Raw genomic sequence first — 20,121 nt, 5'->3', positions numbered from 1 at the left:
AAGTGCAATTGCCCCCAAATTTCACCTCCTCGGAGGTCCTTCCCGCTGCGGAGGCTTTGGACACCCTAGGCGGATATTAGTGGATATTAGTTCTGCAATCCCACAGCTCATGAAGACCCCCTTCACCTCATCTCCCTACCCCACCTACTCACTGCCCCCTTCACTTTCGTGCCTGGCTCCTACCCACCTGCCTCTATTTCCTTCTCATAAAACTCTCCACTCACCCTCCTGCTGATCATCTTCAAGTGCATGAGCCTCCCTGTGGTCATTTATAAAAAAAGGTATAATACCTAGTAGGTAATTTGTGTGTATAGGCATGAGAAAATGTATAATTTATAAAATGAACACCTGCTAGCTACTATTACTATTATCCACTATTACTTTTTTTTAAGTACTCCAACACAAACTTCCCCCTCAGTAAAACAGGCCTAATATCTACCTATAAGGTTGTTTCAAGAATCCAAAAACAATAAATGTAACGTGCTTGGCACAATGACTGATAATGAATACTCAATAGGTGGTCCCAGAATTCGAGCTCCTTGCTAAACTACTTCTGCCCAAATTCGTTATTACTTATGAGAAACCTGGGGAAATTGCTAAGCACTCTCCATCCAATGGTTAGCCCCAGTGGTGGGATTCAGCCAGTTCGCACTGGTTCCATATCTAATTTTTTGTTGAGCTCTGCAAACTGGTTGTTAAAATGGCACTTGTAATCAGCATTCTCTCTAAGGTGGGATTTTTCAGATGAACATAATATATTCAGAGAAAAGAAGTCACCTGTTTCTAATATATGAAACACAATGACTATTAGTCTAATTGGCCTACCTCTAAAGAAATGGGATTCTACTCCTAGAGCGAAAAGATGGTTAAGGATAAATCACACAGCCATTGATGCTTGGATAAAAGCGAAGAAAATTGCAAGTGAGGATGCCAATCAAGAAGCAATATGGAAATATCTTAACAGTTTTATTGTTTTTTGTCAGGTAGTATTTAACATTTTTTTCAATATTTTTAAACTCTTATAACAATCTAGTTTTGTGTACCTCTTTTATTCTTATTTAAGAATTAAATGCATGAAATAATAAACTACCTTTCGGTATATCTTTTTTTATACTTAAAATGGTCATTAGGGCAGAGAACTGGTTGTTATCAATTATTTGAATCCCACCACTGGTTAACTCCCCAGGGCAAAATGAGCTCTTCACTCCTGAGCTCTCCCAGCGGGGAGCTCCCACTGAAGGTTCAACTAGCGTAGCTGACTCCCACTACAGATTGTACGCTCCGACCGATGAATGCCGGGTTGCACCCGCAGGGGTACACCCACCGGCCACACCCCTTTCCCTGGGCCCGCCCACCCGCTCCCTTTGCTAGTCCCGCCCCTCCGCCCAGGCGGCGGCCCAGCCCTGTGCACGCCTCGCGGGCTTCCACGTATACACTCCAACGTCTCTACCCTCCCTCGAAAGTGAGTACATCCGGGTCGCTGGAGCAGGTGCCTCAGGCCCCGCCTCTTCCCAAGCTCTCGCCCCCACTTCCGGCCACCTCAGGTCTTTCTGACTATTCTGTGCGGGTCTTAATAACTGCTCCCTGGGTTGTTCCGGCCCCAGGTCCGGTTTTCTCGGTACCCCTCAGTCGCCCCCAGCGGCTCGATCCTCATCCCGAATCTCTCCGAGGCTCGGAGCGACTCTGCCGTGTGTCTTTGGAGCGGCTGGGACTGAGGCCTGCCGCGCGCGGTAAGTCCGCGCAGACCCGACCCCGCGTCTCCCCGCAGCTCGGTTGAGGCCGCCGCCGCCGCCGCCAGCGCCACCTTCACCGCCACCGCCTGGGGATGCCGCGGCTGCTGTCAGCGCAGCGCTGGGCGGCCGCCGCGGGCCGTTGGGGCTGCAGGCTGCTCGCGCTGCTGCTGCTGCTGGTGCCCGGACCCGGGGGCGCCTCTGAGATCACCTTCGAGCTGCCGGACAATGCCAAGCAGTGTTTCTACGAGGACATCACGCAAGGCACCAAGTGCACCCTCGAGTTTCAGGTCGGTCCCGGGCCCCAGTTTTCGTCCAGGACCGGGGAGTAATCTGCTGGTGTCTCCCACTTCCTGACCTTGTTTCTTCATTCTTTGGCTGATTCAAGGATCAGCTCTAGGTAGCTCACAGAGAGCATTTGTCTCCTCTTCTAGACCCTGGGCTAGAAACATTTAAGACCGGATATTAAGATATATGAGTTTCAGGAATGCTTCTCTCAGCTGTGACTTTTCTTTCCAATCTCTAATGTCCTTCATTTGAAAGCCACTGAACTTTCTTCCTTAAAAGACTCTCCTTTAAAAAAAACAAAAAGATTCCTTTTCTACAGTGCCCGCTGTCTCCCCGTCTCTAATCCACACCTCTAGTCAGATTTGAGGGGCTGCCAATATCTAACTCTTTTGTTTTCATTTTTTCATTGGTATTGGAGTATAGGTTAATGTGGTTCCTGTCATTGGAAGAGCATCATTGGAGGACAGATGACCAACTGCCAGGGTCTTGTAGGAGCAATTGTTGCAATAACTGAGAGGCCCCTTTTCATCTTTGGGAATATTTTAAATAAAAGACTTTATTGGGCAGGGTGTAGTTTAAGTTGGTTAAAACAGTCTACTGTGTTTCTGGTTTTTTGTTTTGTTTTTTCTTTTTTTTCTGGTAGATGTATTTCATGTATTTGAGCAGCTGTTCATTGCTAGTTGCTGGTGATACAGAGTGATGGAAAACACTTGAGGGTGTTTTGTTCTTCTTGATTCCCCACCTGTTCTACTCTTCTTAATATCTGCTCATACATCAAAACTACTTTAAGAACAGAAAATAGGGGATATATGATCTAGCCTTTGGGATCTGTGAAGGCTTCATTTAGCAATTGATGTTAAGCTGAATTGTAAAGAATAAGTGTATGTACTTCAGTAAGGAGGAAGAGGGAATAAGTTTTGCAAAGACCTGTAGTAAGAGTGACTGAGAATTTGAAAACCATAGAAAGGTCCTGTATATTTGGGAATAAGAAGCCAGAAAGGGGAGGAAGGAGAAAGTCAGCAGGAGCCAAACCATGTAGTGCCTTGTTGGCTGTGTTAAGGATTTTAATTTTTCCTAAGTGTATGGGAAGCTATCAGAGAGTTGTAAGCAATGCAGTGACATGACACAAATAGTTTTGGTAGTTATATGGATATTAACTTGTGCAGTTAGAGGAGGTATTTCATAGTGGATATACAGACCGATTGGAAGGCTATTGTAGTGGTTCAGGCTTAGATTAGGATGTTAGCAGTGGGGAAGGAAAAAAGTGAAAGGATTGGACATGATTTATTAGGTAAAATCAACAGGACTTGGTTATTTGACTATAGTGAGAGAGGGAGAAAAGGCTAAGGATGACCCTAGGCTTCATGAATTAGACCATAGGACAGAGAAAAGAAGATAGAAGGAATTGTAATAAAAATTGTCAGCAAAAACTTTTTTTGAGTTTAACAAGCATTGTTTGAAAATTTTTTGTTATTTTAAAGAGAGGAGAGAGAGAAAGTGGGGAAGGGCGGGAGTAGGAAGCATCAGCTTATAGCAGGTGTTTGTTGTATGTGCCTTGATCGGACAAACATGGGTTTTGAACCACCGGCAACCTCAGCATTCCAGGTTGAGGCTTTATACACTGTGCCATCACAGGTCAGGTTTTAATTCCTGTATGTCTAGACACTATGCACAGTGCTGGGAATACTACCACTCCTGCTGTTACAGGCCAAAAACAGCACTTGTTTTGTGGCAGATAGTATGTCAAGCATTTGGGTGTATTAATTTTTTACTGATGAAGAAATTGAGTCTCCCATAGTTTAAAACACAAGGTCTTAGCCTGACTAGGCAGTGGCGCAGTGGATAGAGCATCCAGCTGGGAGAAACCCCAAGGTCGCCATCTTGAGCGTAGGGTCACTGGCTTGAGCATGGGATCATAGACATGACCCCATAGTCACTGGTTTGAGTCCAAAGGTTGCTGACTTGAGCCCAAGGTTGCTGATTTGAGCAAGGGGTCACTCACTGTGCTGTACACCCCCCCCCCCAAGGCACATATGAGAAAGCAGTCAGTGAACAACTAAGAAGTCACAACAAAGAATTGATGCTTCTTATCTCTCTTCCTTTCTGTCTGTCTGTCCCTATTTGTCCCTCTCTCTTTGACACACACACACACACGGTCTTAAAAGGAAGCAAATAACAGAATCAGTATGCGGTTCTAGGTTAAATTATTTACTTTGTTATAGTATGTCCCAAGGAGAAGTAAGACTGACTTTGATCTCAGGGAGCTTACATAAATAAATAGATTCAGACATATAATGTTTAATGCAACAATGAAAGTACACACTAGGTATTGTGGGAGCATAAAATAAGTAACTTTCCTGCCCTGGTTGGATAACTCAGTTGATTCGAGCATTGATGTGGTACGCAAAGGTTGCCAGTTTGATTCCTGGTCAGGGCACATACAGAATCAGTGCTTCTGTCTCTCCTTCCACTTCCTCTCTCTCTCTCAAATCAATAAATAAAATTATTTTTAAAAAATAAGTTAACTCTCCTTCACCTTCTAGGTTCTTCTAGCTGAGCTAATAATCAAATTCACAGACACCAGGAGGAAATGTACAAAGTTTATTATGGATGTATATGCATGGATGTCATAGATATGAGACTTGAAACCCTTCGGGCAGCTGATATATGCCATGCTAGATAAAGCAGAAAGTGTGGACAAGGGTCTGGGATTTTGGAGGGGAATAAACAATTCACAGGCGGACAGAAAGAACAGAACATGTGGCAAACAAGTTCCTGCTAGGTAACCCGGAAGCAATGGAACCGAGGCCAGGAAACGGACTGCTAGATTTTTTTCCTATTTCATGTGATAAATATGCTAAGGTTCCTTTTCTAAGACAGTTTTTCTTGTTTTTTAAGAGGTGAAAGGAGAGGAGATAGTGAGGCAGACTACTGCATGTGCCTGACCAGGACCCCCTGTCACAACCCTGTCTGGGGCCAATGCTTGAATCAACTGAGTTCTCCTCAGCACCTGAGGCCGATGCTCGGACCAACAGAGCTATCCGCAGCACCCAAAGCTGACAGTGAAACCAGTCAAACCACTGGCTGCAGGAGGGGAAGCAGATGGTTGCTTCTCGGTGTGCCCTGACTGGGAATTGAACCCAGGACGTCCATATGCCGGGCCAATGCTCTATCCACTGGCCAGGGCCTTAAGTCAGGTTTTTCTATTTCTTTCTCTTCAGGTGGGAATAGGGGAGATAATAAAGGGTTTTTTTTAGTCGTTTGTTAGCTTAAAATCAATATTCCAAAAGATACATTTTTGGAGTGGCAAAGCTTTGGTACCCAGCCCAGTATAGCACTGGCTGAAGGAAGAAGGATCATTGGGGAATTTAGCTGACGGGCTGGTGTTTGTTTGGTCTGAGTCTAGAAGAATAAATAGGTGTTACTTACCAGGCCACAGAAGGGTAAAGGTAGATAAGATGTGTTCGTTAGCCTGAGCTGGCACTGAAATACACTGAGTAATACTGTTGCTTTGTAACTGTGGAACCATGGGCTTTAGGGGCAGTTTGTACCAGTTTGTTGGCTTGGTTTATGGATAATTGCACCTGATCTGAGACCCACAAAGGCTTGATAAGACAACATTTGACTGTGATGTTTTCTTTTCCTGTAATAAACTGGATTTTTGTAAGCATTGTCATTTTGGGTCCTATGACTTTTCTTCACCAAACAAACTCTATCTAACAGTCACTGAAGGTGTAAACTAAGCAAAGGCTTCTTTGTAGAACTTCTGGCAATCTGGTATTTTTGGAACACAGAATGAGAAAGGATGTAAAAGAGGCGCTGAGGCTATGTGGAGGAGGTACCGTGAAATGCCAGTTAACAGGTTTGGATTTTTCTGTAGGGTAAATCAAAAGGCAATTTCCAAAAGGAGACAGGATTTTCAAAAGGTTTTAAGGAAATGGGGGTGGAAAAGGATAGAGAGGCCTCCAAGAGACAGGTAGGTAGGGGATGCTACTGCCATCTAGTGGATAGAGACCAGAAATGCTGCTAAATGGGCTAGAATAGAATGCATAGGGCAACACAGCCCCCTACAACAAAAAATTAATTATCCAGCCCAAAGTTACTTAATCTAGGTTGAGAAACACTTGACTAGAGGGATGAGAGATTGGGTTGTGGGAAGAACTTTTGGAAGTTGTGGCAATAGCCCTGTCTGGAGTGTGGATTAGGAATGGAAAAGATGGGATGAATTTAAGAAAGGCAGTAACATCAAGAATTTCCTGTGATTTAACTGGACAGGCAGGGATACTTAATTTGAAATGACTCCCAGTCTATCTTAAGTGACCAGACAGGTGGTAAAGGGGTGCTTTTATCAAAGTGAGATTACTTGTTTTAAAATTTATTGGAAGAAAAGTGTCATGATGATCAGTTTGTATGTATGTATTTGATTATTCAAAGTATGATGGTCAATATGAATAATTGGGCTTATAAAAATGATGTAATCATTTTCACCTGGAAGAAAAGTTGTTGACTTGTGGAAGGAGGAGTAAATGCCCAATTGATAACACTTTTTGTCAAAACACTATATCTCTATATTAATATATTTTTAGTTTCCTAACTGTATAATTTCATTTAATTATCAAATGATCTTATAATGATCTTGTAGTTCAGTTATTTATCATATCTCTTAAGTGAAGAAAGGTCACATAAAGAACCAATTCTTCTTTGAAGTCCAAAGTTTGATCTCTGGTTTATAGATCTGAATGTCAATATGCTAACCAAAAGTGTTCATGCTTGGAGTTAAGGTTTGTTCCACCCAGTTTCCTGTTGGTTGGGAACCCTCAAACCCACTGTTTCTTTCTCATCATTTTTTACCTAGGTGGAAACAAGCACCCTATGTTTCTTCTGTCTCCTCTCTTTCTTCCCACTCAATTCTTTCTCATATAAAGAGGACTTTCTTCTCTTTAATACTTTTTCCCTTTTCTTTCTTATTATGATTGTCCAGTTACTTCAGGGAAAATATCCCACTCCTCTCTTCATTTGGATAACCCAAGTTGCCCAGATTGCAACTAATTAAGCATAAGCCTTTGGAAATAGCTTCAAAATCCTCTTCGGAAACATTTCATCTGCCCCGGTTTTCTTTTCCAAGTGCTTGTCCTTAATACAAGGTTTCCAGATAAAAGATATTTTTGGTTTTGTGTTATTCTGTTTTGTTTTTGCTTTAATCACTAGTTTATAAACTATATAGTGTAATCATTTATGTTTCTCTTGGAAACAAGTTTAAAAATGACGATAATACTCTGAGAACAAACAGCCCATAAGTTTGTTCAATTCGTAATGCAGTTCATAACAAAATATGTTCAAATTCTATATAACTGACCTGTAAAAGAATTTCAACACAACTTATTTGTAATTTGGCGGTAAAATTAATTTGCATTGTACGATGGAAGTATGCTTGGGCTGTTATGCTAAGGACTGACCTACTATAGGTACTACTTCACTACCCTGTCCATGTGTGTACTTGAATGATACTAGTAGGAAACTAGGTGAGAAAATTTGGAGAAGGAAAATATTACACGACACTAAGCTTAAAGGTAGAATATGACTTCGGAGTTCAAGTGTTACCTTAACTCAGTTTGTCAGATGGAGGGGTGAAAAGCCCTTTGGTAGGGTTGTTTTGGAGAATTAAGTGATATAAGAAACCTACCATATTTCCCCATGTATAAGACACCTTTTTTTTGAAATTTGGGGTCTAAAAACTGGGTGTGTTTTATACAGTGGTTGTAGATTTTTTTTTTTACTTGCATTTCCCGCTTGAGGAGTTGTATGAATTTTATGATGAATAAAGCCTGAGTTCAATAACTTTATGTGATACTTTTATTTTTTCAAATTTCAGGCCCCCAAATTAAGGTGTGTCTTATACATGGGGAAATACGGTACATTAACTGGACTAGTTGTTTGGCTGGTTACCTAGTTCCTTCTCTTCTATCTTGAGGAAATTTGTTCAGTTTTTAGAAACCTTCAGTTGAACTGAAATCTGCCTCCCAAGTTCCATCCACCGATAGAAATAAAAAAATGTAAAATTGTGATAGTAAAGGATTTTAGCCTATAAGCTTATTGCCATTTTAACAGGAAATCTGATTATTTCTAAAACTTAAGGTAATTACAGTGAGCCCTTTTTTTTCCTCTTTATAGGTGATCACTGGTGGTCACTATGATGTAGATTGTCGATTAGAAGACCCTGATGGTAATGTGTTATACAAGGAGATGAAGAAACAGTATGACAGTTTTACCTTCACAGCCTCCAAAAATGGGACTTACAAATTTTGCTTCAGCAATGAATTTTCTACTTTCACACATAAAACCGTCTATTTTGATTTTCAAGTTGGAGAAGACCCACCTTTGTTTCCTAGTGAGAACCGAGTCAGTGCTCTTACGCAGGTAAGTAAAAAGTCAATAATATAATGTTGGTATATATAAAGGAAGAAAATACATAGTTTATATGCATTAACAGAATTTTGACTCTAAAACAATTGTTAAGACACCTTAATTCTTACAGCAGATTAGGCATTTCACAGGTAACTTCAGGCTTTTTAGTGAACACCATCAGTGTGAAAGGGTTTTTTTAATTAATTTTTTTAAAGACTTTATTTATTCATTTTAGAGAGAAAGAGAATGAGAGAGAGAGAAGGGGGGAGGATCAGGAAGTATCAGCTCCCATATGTGCTTTGACTGGGCAAGCCCAGGGTTTCGAACCACTGACCTCAGCATTCCAGGTCGACACTTTATCCATGTGCCACCACAGGTCAGGCATGGGTTTTATGAACTATAAAAACTGTAAAGAAAATAACAAGCATTAAAATAGGATCACTTAGGTAGAAATATCAATGGCAAAGGAAGTCTAAACAGTGCTCAGCATTCTGAAGCATTTTCTATAATTCATAGAGGAATGTTGCTACCATACGTAGCAGATTGGTATAACTAGAAGCATAATGATGCCTTAATATATAAAGATGTTACATATGGTTTTATACTAATATTTATTCAAGGTGCTGTTATAATAACTTTTGCTGTAACTTAAGGTAAAATATTAGAAGATTAATAAGTCAGCTAACAAATAGGGAAGCTAAATTGGATTTAGTTTAAGGAATGGCTTAATGAGAGAAAGATAGTAAAAGAAATAGAATCAATGAACAGATACTGTTCAGGTGATGAAAGGGCTATTTTAGTCCTAGTTCAAATACAGTATGAGCTTAGATTGTATCTAAAAGATCAATTAGTTAATCAAAGGAATTATTTAACACTTGCTTGTTTAAACCTTAAACTGGTATTTCAGTGTTCCCAGGTTCTAGTTAGTCTCTTGGCCAAAGTTGTGATGATAGAGGCAGTTTTTAATAAAATGTAAGAGCCTTAATTCATAAACTTATTGTAGGCTTTAATAAGATCTATTTAAACACTCTTATTTCTAGAAATATTCTCTTAATTTTAGCATCCTGTGTATTCGAATGGCACTTTGCTTTATAAAAAGATTTTTCTTTAAGGCCATGGTTTATAACTTGAATTTTAATTTGTATAAGAAGGTAGCTTGCTCTTATTAAAACCTAAGTAAATAAATGTAAGAAATGAGTGGTCATAAAGCAATTAGTATCACTTAACCTCCTTTATTTGTATCACAGTTTTCTATTTTTTCTTCTACCTTCAAAAAACTAGTAAGTTTCTCGTATAGTAGGGATTCTTATAAAGCAGCTGTTTATACTTTGAAATTGAAAGAACATTACCAGCTAATAAATACAGAATAAATGAGTTTTACTAAATAACCATTCTTTAACCACTAATAAAATGATAGATCTGGAGTAGACAGTAATTGCCAGTCACTACCAAAACCATTAGGTGAAGGGCAGATGGGAAACCTTATAATGTGGAGATAAGACTGCTGTCACCTAAATCTAATGATATTTCACAAATGGAGAGATAACTAGACATTATGTGTCTTCTGATAATAGGCAATAATGAGCTACACAATGTTGCCTGAGGTTCTCACTAAAAACATTACACCTGAATCCTATCAAGTTCTAGTTCCAACTACCAGTTTATAAGATAGAGCAGAGGTCGGGAACCTTTTTGGCTGAGAGAGCCATGAACGCCACATATTTTAAAATGTAATTCCGTGAGGGCCATTAAACGACCCGTATATGTTACGCATTATCCAATAAAAATTTGTTGTTGTCCCGGAGGACAGCTGTGATTGGCTCCAGCCACCTGCAACCATGAACATGAGCAGTAGGAAATTAATGTATTGTAATACATGAGAATGTTTTATATTTTTAACGTTATTAATTTTTTATTAAAGTTTTGTCTGTGAGCCAGATGCAGCCATCAAAAGAGTCACATCTGTCTCACGAGCCATAGGTTCCCAACCCCTGAGACAGAGAAACATTATGGGAATACAATTAACAAAATTAGGAAGTGGAAAATGCTGATTGAGGCTACAATTTCTTCAGAAAATAGATGGGAAGGGCAAAAAGAAGGAGGAGAACCTAAAGATTAAAGACTTAAAAGATACACCAACCGGATCATTGTGTTGACCTTCAGATTCTGATTTGCAAACAACTTTTGAGGCATTTGGGAAAATTTGAATAGCTATGTGTTAATAACTATTTACATGGAGGTTTATTCTATTTTCTATACTTTTGAATATGTATGAACATTTCCACTTTAAGGTACAAATTAAAAATAGGGAAACAATACCGTATGAAAGAGTTTATTGAATTTATGCAAGTCCCTTTATTTTTGAATTTTCTCTAATCCAGCAGTTCTTAATCCATATTGCATGGTCAGGCTTCAAGAAGTCCTTTTTTTTTTTAAGTGAGAGGAGGGGATAGAGACAGACTCCCACATGCACCCAGCAACCCCTGTCTGAGGCCCATGCTCTAATCCAGTGGTCCCCAACCTTTTTGGGGCCAAGCACTGATTTAATGTCAGAAAATATTTTCACGGACCGGCCTTTAGGGTGGGACAGATAAATGTATCACGTGACCGAGACAAACATCAAGAGTGAGTCTTAGACGGATGTAACAGACGGAATCTGGTCATTTTTTTAAAAATAAAACATCGTCCAGATTTAAATATAAATAAAACAGAAATAATGTAAGTTATTTATTCTTTCTCTGCGGACCAGTGCCGGTCCACAGCCTGGGGGTTGGGGACCACTGCTCTAATCAACTGAGCTATCCTCAGCACTTGAGACCGAAACTCAACACTCGAATCAATTGAGCTATCTTCAGTGCCCAGGGCCATGCTCAACCAATCAAGCCACTGTCTGCAGGAGGAAAAAAAAAGAGAGAAGGAGAGAATGGGGGAGAGAAGCACATGGTCACTTCTCCTGTGTGCCCTTTCCAGGATTGGACCCAGGACATCCACATGCCTGGCTGACACTCTCTCCACTGAGCCAACTGGCCAGGGCTAAGGAATTCTTAAACATTCTGAACTTCTGTCAAGTCCTTTTATGCATGTTTTACAGGGAAGAATCCTTAGACCACATATTTTGATAATATATAGAAAGCACCTCTCTTGCCTCTTATCACAAATTAGCAATAATTCATTTTAGCACAGTTTTGCTAATCTTCCATTCCTGAGGGCCTAACTAAAACATGAACAGCAGAAATCTGTAGATCTTATAATGTTATGCTTTTTAAAAATCACCTTTAATGGAATATTTTTATAATTATTCCTTTTATACATACTTTGGTAGAACTTTATTAAATCTTTGAATTATTTTCTAATGTCTACATTTCTTAATTAAAATTAAGACAAACAGATTGTTTTTTAAATTCTTAATATGTGGTTTGTGATATAAAATAAGTATAATAAAGCATGTATCATATTTAATCACTAGGATTAAGTGTTCGGCAGTAGGAAAATATTAAGCTCTGGTATACAAAAGTATACCCTTCTCAAGTCAGATGGTGTAATTAATGTATTGAAAGGTTAGGTGTCATCGTATGAGGGCTCACTAACTGATTACACAGTGAAACTGAAACTTGTATCCCATTGAAAACATATATTGGTTTAGTTGAATGGCATGAGGGATATGACTTGTTTAGCAAATTGATAAATGTAAAAAAATAAAGATATTCCTACTCTGACCTATTATTTTCAGACTCAACTGTTTTTAAAATAGTTAAAGTAACTTCGACTAACTCGGTCTATTTTCCTGCCATACTTGGTTTACTTTTGTATATTCTTATTTGTCTAATTTACTCATCTGAACAATCTGTTCCTTCTAATTCTTTCTTGTTGGGGCATCTGTGTTTGAAATTTTATAGCCACAAACCTTAACTGGTAAGTATTTCTGCTGCTGTTCCATCTTTACAGATACCACAGCTGTAGCATTATAGTTTGGGGCAAGCAGCTGCTTAATGGGATCCCTAACCTTACCAGTTGTCCTAGTGGGAATGAGTAAAGGGTTGCATTGCCAGGCCTGCTGGCGTAAATGTGTGACAGTGAGTGCCAGTGTAGTAGAATGTTGATGAAATGAGGAATTAAGATCAAATTAAAAGGAAAGATGATTGTGCTCGATGGATTGTACAGAAAGTATTAAACATACTAACTGGAAATACTTCTCTTTAGATGGAATCTGCCTGTGTTTCAATTCATGAAGCTCTGAAGTCTGTCATCGACTATCAGACTCATTTCCGCTTGAGAGAAGCTCAAGGCCGAAGCCGAGCAGAGGATCTGAATACAAGAGTGGCCTATTGGTCAGTAGGAGAAGCCCTCATTCTTCTGGTGGTTAGCATAGGGCAGGTATTTCTTCTGAAAAGCTTTTTCTCAGATAAAAGAACCACCACAACTCGTGTTGGATCATAACTACATTTTGAGAATTGATGCACCATTGCCACTGTAATGTTGCTGTCCTCTAATTAATTTTGGGTACTGAAGAACTTAATATTGGCAACATTTTAAAAACCTTACTCATACACTTGTTTAGGGGGATGTACAGTGCATATCCTCAAACTGTGGAAAGGACACCTTTTTTTATTTGTAAAGGTATAAAAACTTTGGAACTTATTTTGGGCTATTCATGTTAAATATTCAACACCAGTGATCTACTCTTTTGTTGGTTGTTTATATCAACTCTTCGCACAGTAAACTTTGATATTTTGATTCTTTTTTTGCCATTTAAAAGTACTTTTCTTATAGGTAGTGGATATTTTTAAAACCTTCAATTTAATATCTATCTCTGTTGTGGAGGAAGAAAATTGCTTTTTAATTCTTTATAGTAAATAAGGTTTTGTTTTTCAGAAAACAGTATGTGATTAACTGTAATCCAAGCCCTGTTCTGCACTGTTTAATTTTTATGGGGGGGAAAAATCTACCATAGTAATATTTGTTAATATTGATATAATTTTAAATTGATACATCATGGTATAATTTATTTTTCACTAGCTTGGAAAATGTCAGCTTTTTGTTTTGGGGTTTATTTTATGATTTATGACCAGATATGTTATTTTTTTCATAAAAACATTCTTACCACATAGAAAATTGTATGTTTTAGTAAAATAGTAGAGTTTATATAGGCCTTAAAAATCAGATTGTCATACCAAATAGACTAAATACAGAATAATTTAAGATACTACCTTGTCTTACAGTTTAGGGGCAAATGAAATGAGAAAAATTTTAGTGAGTTATCTGCACACATTACATTTTAAGTGCTTTTACAAAGAAAAAAGGTGATCTGTTTCATTTAAACATTTAATTGGCTGGTTCTTGCCCATATGTGGCTTTAATGATGTTTAGTTATTCCCAGTTTAAATTGACAGTTATAATATTAGTATCATAAAAGTGCCATATATTTAATCCCAATAGGTGTGATGCACTGAGAAGTTAGTTTCTTTGGTTTCTCTCTTTCTTTCTTTCTTTCTTTCTTCTTTCTTTCTTTCTTTCTTTCTTTCTTTCTTTCTTTCTTTCTCTTTCTCCCTCTCCCCCTTCCCTCTCCCCTTCCCATTCTCCCTCCCCATCCCCCTCCTTCTTCCCTTCTTCCCTTCCTCCTTCCTTCCCTCCCTTCCTCCTTCCCTCCCTCACATCTTTCTTCCTTCCCTCCCTCCCTCCCTCCCTTCCTTCCTTCCTTCCTTCCTTCCTTCCTTCCTTCCTTCCTTCCTTCCTTTCTTTTCTTTCATCTTCATTTCTTTCTTTTCTGTCTTGCACGTATAATTTGTATAATCTCTGGTTAGCATCCCTAAGATTTTAAAATTTAGAATGCTGTGTGTGTTTTTTTTATTTGATAATCTTCATTGATTGTACTGCATTTAATGAATATTAAATAGTGCATATTCTGTACACTATGTGGTTTAGAATGTGTTTGTATTTTATAACTTGTATAGCTTGAGCTGATTGAAATAAGATTTTAAGTGTTCTAAGTTAGAATACAAAATACTGCAAAATTGTATGTGTTTAAAGCTTTTCTGCTGTTTTAAAAAGAAATGCAACTGCTTTATGCCGTACTTCCCTCCCCCACCCAAAAGTGTAAGTTCTGAACAAGACTCATATTGAATAGACTTTGATATGTGGTACCATTGAGTACTTATTGAATAGGACTCCCGATCACCACCACTGAGTAAAAAATAACTCAATTTTAAGCTTCCTTAGAAGGCTTATATACACTACTGCATGTAAGAGCAGAAGGAATTAAAGTTGTCATGCTGGCTACTTTAAAATCTGCAGTGTAGTAAGGGACAAACATGTTTTCAACTTCAGCCCTTTAATTTAAAATTCTTTGAAAACCAAATAGCTAATTTTTAATAGATTAAGAACTGAAGTTTAAGATTTTACAGCTTTATTTATTTGGATTCTTATATTGGAGTTGTCCTGCAGTTTTATAAGTATCCCCCTATATTTAGATATGAAAATTTTCAACACTAATGTTAATGTGATTCATAAGCATGAATGTATGTTAAATGTACTTTCTGGTTACCTCTCTGCTCTGTTGCATTCAGATACTTAGACCATAATTAAACGGAACCAGGTACCATCAGTGTGCTGAATTTGGCATAGATAATGCAGTTATTTCATCTATGCCTATAATGTCCTCCCTGGTGGTCTAGTGATTAGGATTTGGCGTTTATCAAAACTTCATATTGGACTACTATTACAAAGAACTTTTAATGAAACTATTGAAATATATTACAGGGTTTGAAATCACCACTGTTACCTGTTTTAGAAAATAGTACAGGCTTAATCTCATCTCTGTGTAATTGGCTGTCTGTACTCCGCTGGGTATGTATATATAAATGAGAATATACCTATCTTTCCAGACGTAAATGTTAACATTTTTTTATTCCTCCTACTATAGAATTTGAAGCTCCTCTTTTTTCTTTAATTTTTTCATAACTTGATGCAACAGTTTGAATTTCCCAAATATTTATATTTGGACATATGACTCAGAATACATATTTAAACATCATTAGCTGTATATATTTTTAAAGCAAAATAAATAATGGAAAGGGACTTGATATACAAGTTTATACTAAAATTCCAACTGTGAAGATGTAAGAGATGTAAGATTACTTTGCTGATAATCTAAACATTCTTTTTTTCTATTAAAAGAAACAAATGGTGTGTGATTCATACTTTCATTTTGGCTTGATGCTAATCAACTTTGAAAATACGATGGACTGAAAAGCAATTTTCTTTGAAAAGTTTCATTTAAATCTGTATTATTTGTATTTGCTTCAGTTTGTAAATTTGTAACATTGATAGTTAAATAGGACAAAGCAGACTCTCTGATTGCTTTAAAAAATTAAACAAATTAACATATAAATAAATCAGGGGATTTTCATTTACTTTTGGAAGGAAAAGCAAATTTCTTTAAATAATTGTTGGTTGTGTAGGATTGCACCAATAGATTCTTGCAGAATAAAAAATATCAACTGACTTGTTTCTGTTAGGATTTAAATCTTTCTAAGGCTCCTTATGAATTTGCAGATTGGAGTACATTTTTGTAGCAAAAGAGTGATTATTATTTTTTATTTTTCTTTATTTATGTTTTTATTAAGTGAGAAGTGGGAAGGCAGAGACAGATTACCACATGTGCTGGCACCAGGATCTACCCAGCAAGCCCCCTACCAGGCAATGCTCTGCCCATCTGGGGCCACTGCTCCATTGCTCGGCAACTGAGCTATTTTTAGCACCTATGGTGAGGCCACGGAGCCTAGGGCCAACTTGCTCAACCCATTTGAGCCATGGCTATGGGAGTGGAAGAGAGAGAGAAAGAGAAGGGTGAGAGATGGAGAAGCAGATGGTCGCTTCCCCTGTGTGCCCCGACCAGAAATTGAACCTGGAGCTTCCACACGTCAGGCCGACACTCTACTGCTGAGCCAACTGGCCAAGGCTGAGAGTGATTGTTTATTTGGTATTTCATTGGAATATCTTAGGGACTGGCCTAAGAAAAAAATTAGAGAAGAGAAATAGAGGTATCCCCCACTTTTTGAAAGTTCACGATATGCCACTTTGCTTTTACAAAAGATCTACGTTATGTATATGTACCTGTTTTCACTAGCTGGAAGAAATTCAAAGAGAATTTTTCTTTAACGAGAAATGGTAAAAGCGAAAGTAGTGTTCAGCATTTGTTTTGTAGGGAGCCATTGTAAGGGCAGCATGCACCCCAGACAGAGTGAGTGGCATTGCTTTTATTATATGTTAGGTTGTATGAGTCTATTTTAGGTTTTATGTGTTATTTGGTAAGTTATTTTTTGGGAATCACTTAAAAACTTTTCCATAATTTAATGGTAATTGCTTCTTTGCTTTACCCCATTTCTGCCCAGGAAAGGTTTCATAGGAACACTGTACTTTCAGGTAGCAGAGGAAACCCATACCACCTCTAAACTGCCTCATTTTTTAACCTTTTTGCATTTCTTTCTGAACGTTTGGGTAAAAGGCAGGTAAGCTTTCAGTTCCCTAAAAATCTTAGTTTTTAAATAAATTAACCCTAGGTTATGTAATGACAAGTTGCCTCATTATTTTTCTTTCCCTTTATGATGTAGTCATAAGGGACATTCCAGTTTCTGAGCACAATACAAAAATACATAACAGTAAATATAGGTTAACATTTATTGCATGCTTACCCTGCTAGGTGCTGTGCTAAATAATTTACTTGTATTGATACATTTCATCTTTGCAATAATCCTGTGAACTAAGGAATTCCCATTTTACAGATGAGAAAACAGAGACATAGGGAAGTTAGGAAACCTGCTCATCTCACAACAGTAGCAAATTTGAGTATGAACTATTGCAGTCTGGCTCCAGAGCCCTCTTTCTCAGCCACCATGAAGGATTGCCCTGCAAACACCAGTTAAAGGATAGATCTCTGAAGGCTTAACTATCTGGATTTCATTGTGGCTCAATATCAGTTCAGTGCTTTACTGTCAAGTTCAAGTCATGGTTGACCTCACACAAATGATTTTTATTAACAGTATGTTTCTGTTTCTTCATTGATTACTAAGGTAATATCTACTATAATGAGAATATAATGAGATTTTTATAAAACACTTGGAATCAGTGCCTATCCTAGATAAGTACTTCATAGTAGCTATATTTTGTCATTGGTCCAAGTCTAGTCTCTTGTTCTTTCTTTAGTTTCTAAAGTTATTACTTTGCCCTCTAGTCATATGGCTCTTAAATAGTACATAACACAAATATGAAAGTGTTTGAACAGCTATCGCATACATAACACCTAGAAGTTTCAAAACTGAATAAGATAGTTGGACCTTCAGGAACATAACTTAGTTGGAGGAGGCAGGATAGCTATATCAGCAACTAATGTATAAGGAATGCAGCAGAATGACCTTGACGGGGCTAAGGCATTTATAGGGTGCTGTAAGAGGAAGAAAACATGTATGTTGAAAGATTTATATCCCAAAAAATTTAACTTTGTCTACCTATGAGGGAGGTCCATGGTTGTCTAGCTAGGTCAGGAATTGAGTGGAATAAACTAATTCAGATATATGGACTATTAGCCAGTCCCCACTGCTACAGGTTGGAAAAACACATTCTATTACTTTGTTAACAATAGAGGTGATTATCTCAATTTCTCCATCTCAGTTGTTTCAAAATTTTGGACGAAATATAGGATGTTATCCCTAAACCACCTACTGTGTTATTTTTTACTCTACATTTCTTCATTTTATACAAAGGATACCATCATTAGAAATGACCATGTTTCTTGCTAAGATAAAGATTATACCAGAAAATACCAGAAGTAACACTGGTCTGGCATAATCTATTTTTTCTTGTGGTTTATTTTGGGGTTTTTTTTGTTGTTGTAGTTGTTGTTTAGTGAGAGACAGACAGGAAGAGAGAAGAGAAGCATCAACTCATAATTGCGGGCACCTTGACTGGGGGGCTCCAGCCAAGCCAGTGACCTTGGGTCAAGCCAGCAACATGGGGCTTCAAGCCAGTGACCTTTGGGATCAAACCCGCAACCATGAAGTTATATCTATGATCCCACCCTCAAGCCAGCAACCTCGGGGTTTCAAACCTGGGTCCTCAGTGTCCCAGGCCCATGCTCTATCCGCTGCGCCACCGCCTGGTCAGGCATGGCAAATTCTGTTTTTAGTGCTGGTATTTGCTAGTGATTACTACTACCTTAAAAAAGGCAACACAAGAATTAAAGAAACACTGGTTCAAAGAGTAAACTCCACCCATAATCCCACCATCCATTTTGATGTATTTCAGTTATTTTTATAGATACATATATGTTTTTAAAAATTTGCTATTGTCTGTAGTAAATTTTTCAACTTAAAAGTTGTGAAATCTGCCATAATACAGAAGAGGGTATTAAATGTGTACAGTTTAAAAAGAAGTAAAATTAGAAGGTACACATTAACTAAGACTAAGTTTAAGAAATACAACATTGCCAGCACCATAGAAGGTTCCCATGTATCTTTTCCTGATCACATCCCTGAATTTCTTCACTAGAGATAACCAATATTCTGCTTGTAATGAAAATGATTTTATTTTTTATATTTTTACCAGTTACATATAATAGTTCTTAACTACTTTTTAAAATAATTTCCAAACATCACAGATTCTTGTATAAATACGAAATCACACCTGACCAGTGATGGTACAGTGGATAAAACATCAACTTGGGACACTGAGGTCCCAGGTTGGAAACCCCAAGGTTTATGGGCTTGATTGCATGCTTGCCAGCTAGAGCCTAGGACCATCAAAATGATTCCATGGCCTGACCAGGCAGTGGCGCAGTGGATAGAGCGTCAGACTGGGATGCTGAGGACCCAGGTTTGAGACCCCGAGGTCACCAGCTTGAACGTGGGCTCATCTGGTTTGAGCAAAAGCCCACCTGCTTGAACCCAAGGTCGCTGGCTCCAGCAAGGGGTTATTCGGTCTGCTGAAGGCCCGCGGTCAAGGCACATATGAGAAAGCAATCAATGAACAACTAAGGTGTTGCAACACGCAATGAAAAACTAATGATTGATGCTTCTCATCTCTCTCCGTTCCTGTCTGTCTGTCCCTGTCTATCCCTCTCTCTGATTCACTCTGTCTCTGTAAAAAATAAATAAATAAAATTAAAAAAAAAAATGATTCCATGGTCACTGGCTTAAGCCCAAAGATCGCTGGATTGAGCAAGGGCTCACTGGCTAGGCTTGAGCCCTGAGGTCAAGGCCTGTATGAGAAGCAATGAACAACTAAAGTGATGCAACTACAAGTTGATGCATCTCTCTCCCTTTCTGTGTCTCTTCCCCCTCCCCCTCTAAAAACAATACAAAATCACATGCTTGAATGTTTTGGCAATGTCAAAATCTCACTTGATGTGCTTGTTTCTACATCAGCCTGTAACAGGTTGTATGGTCTGTAGACCACACTGAATTGTACTGATGTCTACATTCTTGAAAATAATTTCTTTTAATCAGGCAAAAAGTAAACTTTAATAAATAACATTTAATGGAGTATTAAATTCTATTTAATAAATAGAATATTACATGTATTTTTGTGTGACTTTGTTTTGCTAAAGTCCTCAATGTTGATGCATGTGGCTGCAGTTTGTTTCTGTTACTGTGTGAGTATACCACAGGTATATGTCTCTTCTACTGTAATGGCGTTTGGATTGTTT

The 20,121-nt window shown here is 38.2% G+C and overlaps 1 protein-coding gene across 1 annotated transcript; it reads left to right on the top strand.

Annotated features, from left to right (window-relative positions):
• The first annotated feature begins 1,497 nt into the window (after positions 1 to 1,497).
• Positions 1,498 to 19,995, top strand: TMED7 (transmembrane p24 trafficking protein 7). Its single transcript, XM_066274100.1, has 3 exons — positions 1,498 to 2,020; positions 8,190 to 8,435; positions 12,624 to 19,995. Exons 1-3 carry the CDS (start codon positions 1,826 to 1,828, stop codon positions 12,858 to 12,860), a joined length of 678 nt encoding a protein of 225 aa, XP_066130197.1. The 5' UTR covers positions 1,498 to 1,825; the 3' UTR covers positions 12,861 to 19,995.
• Positions 19,996 to 20,121: the final 126 nt, after the last annotated feature.

The sequence above is a fragment of the Saccopteryx bilineata genome, chromosome 4, assembly GCF_036850765.1.
Source record: "Saccopteryx bilineata isolate mSacBil1 chromosome 4, mSacBil1_pri_phased_curated, whole genome shotgun sequence".
Classification (NCBI taxonomy): domain Eukaryota; kingdom Metazoa; phylum Chordata; class Mammalia; order Chiroptera; family Emballonuridae; genus Saccopteryx; species Saccopteryx bilineata.
This window is presented reverse-complemented; position numbering and strand designations above follow the sequence as displayed.

Bases quoted from the DNA above. Each gene is read 5' to 3' on its own strand.
- TMED7 (XM_066274100.1), top strand. From the start codon at position 1,826: ATGCCGCGGCTGCTGTCAGCGCAGCGCTGGGCGGCCGCCGCGGGCCGT. The intron at 2,021-8,189 runs GTCGGTCCCGGG...TCCTCTTTATAG, and splicing joins AGTGCACCCTCGAGTTTCAG to GTGATCACTGGTGGTCACTA. The intron at 8,436-12,623 runs GTAAGTAAAAAG...ACTTCTCTTTAG, and splicing joins GAGTCAGTGCTCTTACGCAG to ATGGAATCTGCCTGTGTTTC.